Source organism: Suricata suricatta, chromosome 16, assembly GCF_006229205.1.
Source record: "Suricata suricatta isolate VVHF042 chromosome 16, meerkat_22Aug2017_6uvM2_HiC, whole genome shotgun sequence".
Taxonomy (NCBI): Eukaryota; Metazoa; Chordata; class Mammalia; order Carnivora; family Herpestidae; genus Suricata; species Suricata suricatta.
Window position 1 is genome coordinate 49,052,386 of NC_043715.1, and position 8,234 is coordinate 49,060,619.

The 8,234-nt window shown below is 58.8% G+C and overlaps 1 protein-coding gene across 1 annotated transcript; it reads right to left on the reverse strand.

Moving 5' to 3' along the window:
- Positions 1-5,820: 5,820 nt before the first annotated feature.
- On the reverse strand, positions 5,821-8,228 carry IRF2BP1 (interferon regulatory factor 2 binding protein 1). Its single transcript, XM_029925078.1, has one exon. It carries the CDS (start codon positions 7,971-7,973, stop codon positions 6,219-6,221), a length of 1,755 nt encoding a protein of 584 aa, XP_029780938.1. The 5' UTR covers positions 7,974-8,228; the 3' UTR covers positions 5,821-6,218.
- Between the last annotated feature and the right edge of the window lie 6 nt (positions 8,229-8,234).

Consider the following 8,234-nt stretch of genomic DNA (forward strand, 5'->3'; position numbering starts at 1 on the left):
AGGTGTGACCCCCACCCCAGGGACAGCCGGCTGACGTCCAGCGTGGAAAAGTACCGCGGTCAGACGTGGGACGCATGGACAGACATGAGGATGCCAGGGATCAGGGATGGAGGGATCGCTGTGGGGACACAGAGTTGCCTGGGCTGGGACAGGTGAAACTGGACGGAGCCTGTAGGTGTGAGGTGACATGGTCCAAGAGAGGGGCCCACAGCTGGGGGAAAAAGAGGGCCAGGGCGGGGTCCCAGCTGTCCAGAGGTCCAAGTGCATCAGAAGGCAGGCGATGGTAATGATGGAGAGTAATCCGAACAGTAGGAGCTTATCATCTGTCCCGTGTCGAGTGAGCTCCTCACAAAATGGATTGTCCTCATCCTTCCCAATCCCCCACCCCCATTTTATTCTTGGTGAAACGGAGGCCTGAAGGGGCGAAGCCACTTGCCCAAGGTCACACAAGAGCACAAGAGGGGTGACAGCAAGGTGGGGACTTGAGGTCCCGAGCCCTCCGTCAGTGTCCCCTCCATTTCCTACCACAACCTGCACCGAGGGGAGGGAAGCAAGCCCAGAAGCCAGCAGTCTGGGTGGGTTACAAGTGTGCGTGTGTGCACGTGTGTGTGCGCGCACGTGTGTGAAAGTGTCCCTGGATGTCATGTATCTATCTTGGTGTGAACATGTCAGGGTCACTATGTGACAGGCTTATGTGTTACTCATGATGTGTCTCTCTGGTCAGCATGTCAGTGTGTGTCGTATGTGCCTGTCTGTCACTGTGTCCTCTCTGTCACTGCTTGGGTTTTGTCACCGTCTCTCCATGCCTAACAGTACGTTTGCCCCTCCTCACATCCTGATGTCTATTACCGTGTGTGTCTGTCACAGTGTCTGTTAACAGTGTGTTTCTGTCACTGGGTCCTATGGGTCTGTTTATGTCTCTGTCATTCTGGGTCTGCCTATATCTGTCCCTGTTTGTCACCATGACTGTTCCCTGATGTGTCACCATCTACCCAGGTGTCACCGCGTTACTCACCAGCCAGGCCACAGGTGGGCGTGTCGGGCCCACTGGTGCCAGGGCTGGGACCCAGCCCATCCCACCCTCGCCTGCCGCGGGCCAGGCTGGGCGCCTGTTTGCAGGGCCCTGCCACGGGGAAACTCCAAGATCCGGAACCCAAGGGCCGCCTCCCTCACCTCTGCTCCCTGTCCCTCAGCCTGCCCCGGGCCAAGCCACGCCCTAGCCCCACAGGCGCTGCCCCCAACCTGGAGATGTGCTCTGACCCTCCCCTCACTCATGGTCACCAGCCTCCCCAAGCCCCCTGGCCTGCGCCCAGCCCTGTCTGTCTGCTTCTCTCCCTCTCTCTGTCTCTCTCTCTTTGTCTCTCTGTCTCTCTGTCTCTCTGTCTCTCTCTCTCTCTCTCTCTCTCTCTCTCTCTCTCGGTGTCTGCTGGCCTCTCTGTTCCTTTCTGTCCTTACCCCCTCTCACCCGTGTTTCTCTGTTTCTCTGCCTTGCTCTGGAATGACTTTTGTCTTCATTCTGTCACAGTTCCCTCTACCTCCAACTTTTTCTGTTCTTTCTCAGTGAAGTTCGATTTCTCTCTTTTCTGGATCTGTCTCCGTTTGCGTCCTTCTCTCCCTGCCCCTTGCGTTTCCGACTCTGGGTCTCTCTCTGCCAGCCTTTCTGTTGCTCTTTCATACTTCAGAGGCTTTCCTCTCTCCTTCCGTCACTGTGTCCCTCTCAGCCCATGTCTCTCAGTCTTGGTCACTCTGTGTGGCTCTGAGCCCCCAGCCCCCACAGGAGCGGGCTTCTGCCATTCTGCGGCCCTTGGGGAAGTGTGTGGCCCCCAGCCTCCCGCCCCCAGCCCGCTGGTATATATATAAAGATATATGTACATATTATTTATATCTGTACCCGGGGGCAGGAGGGGCAGACACTGGAGCCTTTGTGTAGCCACTGCCCGCTGCCTGCCCGCCCGCCACTCCTCTCCCTTCGTCCCTGCTACCCGCCCGCCTCCACTCCCCCCCCACCCCGCACAGAAAGGTTCCTGTGGGGCCTGCCAGCTTCCTCTGCCTGAGGTGTGAGTGGGCACGCCACGGGCGAGGCGGGCAGGGGGGCCTGGGGACTTTTCCAGCTGCAGGAAAGCTTTCCGGGTGGGGAAGAAATGGGACTTCTCAGCCGGCTGCTGTCTGTGTCTGTTGTCCCTGGGTGTCCCCCGGGTCCTTACCTGGCTTCTCCCTGGGAGTCTGTCCATCCATCTAGAGTCATTCTGACTTTTTCTCTGTTGGTTTGGGGCATATTCGCTTGTGCACATGCTGTTGCGGGGCGTATGTTCTAGGCCCTCTATTGAGCCCTAGACACAGATAAATGAGATGTTGTCCGTCTCTGCTGATTCTTTGCCATTTCTATCACATTGCTACCATCTCTCCGCTCCGCGCCCCAAACCCTCCACCCCTTCCCATTAAAATAGAGTCCAAAGTCCTTCCTGTGGCCGAGACTGTAACCTCATTCTTTCTCTTTTTTTGTTAAGATTTTATGTTTTTTAATTAAAAAAATTTTTATGCCTTTCATTTATTTTTGAGAGACAGAGAGAGAGACAGCATGAGCAGGGGAGGGTCAGAGAGAGAGGGAGACACAGAATCTGAAGCAGGCTTCAGGCTCTGAGCCTGATGCGGGGCTCGAACCCATGAACCGTGAGATCATGACCTGAGCTGAAGCCGTACGCTTAACCGACTGAGCCACCCAGGCGCCCCTAAGATTTTAAGTGATCTCTACATTCGACATGGGGATTGAACTTACGACCCTGAGACCAAGAGTCATAGGCTCTACCGACTGAGCCAGCCAGGCGCCCTACCTTGACCTCATTCTTCTGCTTCTCCCCTTTGCCATAGGTGCCTGGCCTCACCTGGCTGCTTCTGGAACAAACCAGGCAGACTCCCGCCTCAGGACCTTTGCATGTGCTATTCCCCCAGATTTCTCCTGGCTTGCTCCCTCGCTTCCTTCAATTTGGCCTCATCTCCTCAGTGAGCCCTTCTCTATTTCCTCCTTTATAGTACCAACCTCCATCACCTTCTATCCCCTCTCTTGGTTTCTTTTTTCTTCTTAGGACTTACCGCTCCATGGCTGTCACATTTTATGGGTCTGTCTGCACCTCCTACATGAACGTCAGCTCCATGAGAGCAGGGGCTGCAGTCTGTTCCCTGCCGGTCCCTATCTAAACTAGCCATGTGTGGGCAATGCTGTGTTTGTAGTGATGACTGAGACAGCTTTGGCCCTGCCCTCATGGGGCTGAGAGTCCATTTGCCAATGTTGATCCAGAATGTGCAGGGCTGGGATGGAGGAGTGCAGGGTCTGTGAGAGCCCAGAAATGGCACTTGACATAGCCGGGGGATCAAGGAGGGCTTCCTGGAGGAAGTGTCAGCTGAGCAGAGAGCTGGGGAATGAGTAGACCCAGGCCTTGTCGTGGCGACCAACTGATCAAGACAGACCCAGCCTTGCTGTTCTGCAGACTTCCGTTCTCTCCCTCTGTCTCTTAGAATGTCACTTGATCTTAGCCAGAAGGCCAAGAAGCCATCTGTCTCGTAGAACTTGAGTTTCTTTTTTTTTTTTAATTTTTTGATGTTTATTTATTTTTAAGAGAGAGAGAGAGCATGAGCGAAGAAGGGCAGAGAGAAAGGGAGACATGAGATCGGAAGCAGGCTCCAGGTGCTGAGCTGCCAGCACAGAGACCAATGGTGGTCTTGAGCCCACGAACGGCAAGATCATGACCTGAGTCGAACTTGGACGCTCAACCGACTGAGCCATCCAGGCGCCCAGTCACAGAAGTTGTGTTTCAAGATGTCTTAACTCTCTAGTTCAAACCTGTGCCTTTCCTTGATTTCAGTCTGTCCTTTCTCCTGCTCTCGATTCCTCTCTCTCCCTCCTATGTCTCTATTCTTGGTATCTCATCTGTGTCTCTCAGTGTCTCTGAACCCATCTTGGTATTTCTCCCATTAGCCCTCTTCTGAACGTCTGTCTGTCTCTCTGTTTTTACCTCATCTCCTCCATCTCAAGAGGGTCTCTTGAGCTCTCTTGTCCCTCTCTAGGTCTGTCTTCTTCCAGGGAGCTGGTTTCTCTATACCTTTCCACCTCTGTTGTCTCCCATCTTTCCCTGGGTTTGTTTCTCCTTTCTGGAAGCCTCTTCACCTACTCACTGATCCCCCTCTCCCCCGATAAATCCAGAATCCCTCCGCTCGGGCCCCACCCAGGCACTGGGGGAAGGGGGACTGATCCAGCCCCCCACACCCACACAGGTCAGGCCGTCTGCTCTGTTAATGGTTAACTCAACCTCTATCTAGAATACACACCAGCCAGGCTGGGGGTGACTCCCCTGCTCACCCCCCTACCAGCTGTTCTTAAAGGACCAGGTGTCCTCCACAGCTCTTTAGCCCTCACTGGGGGCCCTGGTGTCTGGAGGCCTCCTGCCCCGGGGATGGGGGAGGGGGAGCCACCCAGGGCTTGGGTCTGCAGAGCTGGGGCAGGGGAGGCCATAAGGTTGCCAGGGATGTGTGGCCAGGCCTGGAGCTCCATCCAGCGTCTCTCTTGCCCCAGGCTTATCGCCTGGTGTATTTAATCAGGGGTGGTTTTCCCAGCCCTGCCCAGGGCCCAGGCTGGCAGTACCAGGGGTGACAGAACACCTGAGACCTGATGGCTGGGGGAGGGGATGGGACCCCTCAGCCCAAGAACTGGCGGTTTAAGAGTTGAGCGTCCTCCAGATGTGGAAGACAAAGTCCCAGAGTCCTTAATATTGTGGATTTGGGCCATGAGACTCTGCAAGAAACGTGTGGGGGGCACAGGGTTAACCAAAGAAGATGGGTCCAAACTTTAAGGTCTCCCAGATTTAGGCGCTGGAACACCTGTGTTCCTGAGATCTGGGGCAACCCTGGGTTTCAGGGCTGTAGGACAGTGCCCTGTGCAGTGAAAGAACATACTAGAATTCCCCCCATCTTTCTGTGCATCCACTGGCCTTAGCGCCCCGCATTCCCCCTTCCCGGCACTCTCCACTTCAAGGTCCCTGAGAGAGACCGCGCGGGTCGAGGCTGGGCTCTTGGAGGCAGCCCCCTCCCCTTAACCCTTGCTTTGCCGCTGCCTGCTCAGGCCCCGCCCCTTGACTGCAGAGAGCAGGAAGTCCTGGTTAATGATCAGCCCAACGGGACAGGTGCGGGACAAGGCCGCGCACATCAGAGGCGGCCGCGGGGGGTAGTGCCTTTTACCCTGCCAGTCATGGTGTCCTAGGATGGCCACCGTTGAGACCCGTCTCCCAAGATGGGCGCGAGCAACGCAGTTCAGGGCATCACCAGAGGCGGGACGCAGTCACCTTGTTTCCAGGGATCCTGTTAGTGTATCCCATGGAGATAATTTTCCTCTTTCCTAGGGCAGTCCCTCTAAGCAATATAAGCTAAATCTCGGCCTCCTGAGCAAGAAAGAACTCACTGTCCATCCCCTCTAGGAAGCCTCCTGATGCCACTCTCCTTCCCTCTCCCCTCGCGGGAGCCGAGTCCCCCACATCTTGGGTAGATACAGGGGCTGGACCAGAAGAGAAACCTAATCCCCGAGCTTGGCTCTGGTTCCCGTGCAAGGAGCCTCCCATGCTCTAAGCCTCAGTTCTGTCATCTGGAAAACGGGCAGATGGCTAGAACGCTTGACCAGTGGCCAGCATTTCTAAAAAGCGCCAAGGGGCCCGCCTGAGTGAAGGGCGCCACCTGGAGGCTACTACGCAACGTCCTTTCCCTGCAAGATCAGTTCGGTCCCAAAGGGGGCGCAGCATTTCACACAACTAAGGGGCCAAGAAGGAAAAAAAAAAAAACCCCATCTTTCGGTTTATTGAAGGAGGAAAAGGGGGCGGGAGGGGGGGCAATAAAATGCTTTTGCTTTGTTTATAAAGAGCGAGATTTTAGGAGGCCCCTTCTCAAGGAGGAGGGGAGCACCTCTCCTCCAACTATAAGCAGCAGCAAAGCCAAGCCAAGGAGGGGAGAGGGAAACGGGAGGGGCCAAGGGACCCCATACACCCCCTTGGGCAGAAGCCCCAAGCTTTCTCCCCCCACCCTCAATGCATCTACCCCAGGGGACCCATCCGGGATGAGGAAGGGGGTATGTACACAGGTGGGGGTACCACTGGGTTGGGTGGGGTAGGGAATAATTTATCCGCAGCAGCGGTGGGTAGTAAGGGGGTAGGAGGCAGTAGACTGGTAGCAGTGGTGGCCTAGGGGTCCCGTTCTTTCTTAACCTTGATGTCTCCAGCAAGGATAGTGGCGATCTCGCCCTGCATGAAGGCCCAGGGGACAGAGGAGCCCACCAGGGGACACTTGTCCCCACTGGGGCAGTACACCTCCCCAGCAGGGCCCTGTGCCTTGATGAACTCCCTTGAGCAGGGAAAGCAGAACTTGTGTCCGGGCACTGAGGGGCACTGGACGAAGTGGGTGTCTTCCAGCCGCTCTCGGCATAGGGTACAGCACAGGGGTACCCCAGGGGTCGCCCCTGTGCCGCCACCACCCCCGCTGACGGCTTCTGCCCCAGCTGTGGGGCTGACTTCCGCCTCACCGTTGCGGGCCACGAGACGATGCTGGGTCGGAGGCTGGGCTGTGGAGGAAGCTGCCGGACTGGCACCCCCAGCGCGCACCGGGCCCCCACCCCCGCTAGGGTCCTTGGGGGAGTGGCCCAGCGCCTCGGCCACATTCTTCAGGGCAGCGATGGGTGAGGGCACACCAGGGGTGTCAGCGGAGAATGGGCCACCGGGTGCTACCCAGTGCCGCTGCTGCTGCTCCTCGGTGGTCATCTTCCCAGCCGCCTCACCCTCGGGCTCGGGGGATGCCTTGCGACGGCGTGGCGTGGGCGCCAGGTTCCGGGACGGGGCTCGCGGGGGTGGGCCACACAGAGCTGCGGGGATTGCCTCGGGGTACTGCTGGGGCAGCGCCTCAGCGGGAGCTGGCTCCCGGAAGGTGCGGACACCGTCGGTCAGCAGCTCCCCCAGCTGGCGCCATTCCCCGGAGCCGTGCCTCCGTTCATATTCGAGGTACTTGAAGCCTGAGGAGGCTAGAGCCTTGCCCGGCTCCCGCAGGGCATCATGAAACATCTGGCGAGCCACGGCCAGGACTCCCGCGTACACGTTGCCAGAGCCACAGGGGTATTCGGTAAAAAGCTTCAGCTCGAACTCATAACCTGGCGGGCGGGCGGTGGCATCAAAAGCGAACACCCGCCCCACCAGCCCGTGATCCTTCTTGAAGCGGACGTTGAAGGGGGCACAGGCCGACAGCGCCAGCAGCTGTTCCCGCACCGCTTTGGGGCGCCCGTGCCACTCCTCCGCCCGGCCACGCATGGCCTCGTTCAGTTCTGCCAGACAGTCCGCATTCCTCTGCTGCTTCTCCTTCTCAAAATCGGAGCCGAAAGCTGTACGGGCAGGACTCAAGCCGGGTGCCAGCGTCAGGCCTCGGGCTCCCAGGCCAGTCACCGCAGCTGCCAGCAGCCCGGGGGGCACCAAGCTGGGCATAGAGCCAAGCAGGGCCCTTCGCGCCCCCTCCGCCACGGCGTCCTCGCGGCCCAGCCCATTAGCCAAGCGGGACCCCAGGGTGTACTCCAGGGCGGGCGAGGGCAGGGGGAGGCGGCCCGACGAGGTGGCTCTGTCATAGCGGTCCTGGCCAGAGATGCCACCGCCTGTTCCTGACGGCTGAGGCTGGGCCTGCGGAGGCGGTAACTGAGGCCCCTGTGCAGCGGCCACAGCCAAGTCCTTAGTGGTCGGATGCTTGAGGGCGGGGGGCCCGGGAGAGCGGCCCTCGGGGAGCACGTGGCTGCGCTTGAGTTGGCGGGCAGCGTCGATGAGCAGCTCGATGCGATCCGCACCCTCGAAGTTCACGCAGCCGCGGCACACAGCCTCGCTGAAGTCCCACACCATGGCCCACGGCATCTTGGGCAGGTCGCACAGGTAGCACCACTGGCGACGGGACGCCTGCACCGACGCCATGACCCCCGCGCGCGTGCCGCCGCGCCCCGGGGTTCCACCCGCGCCGCCGACGTTCGATTCGTGTGCCCGGGACCGCGCGAGCCACAGTCAGGCCTCCGACTCGGCCTCCCCGCCGATCCAGGCCCGGCCCCCCTTCCCCGCCCCCTGGGCCCTAAGCCTTTTTCCTCACTCCCGCCTCCTTGAAAAGCTTGTTAGAGGCACGTCGGCGCCCCCGCCCGGTCCAGGCTCCGGGTCGAGGCGCGCAGCTCGGGCCCCGCGATG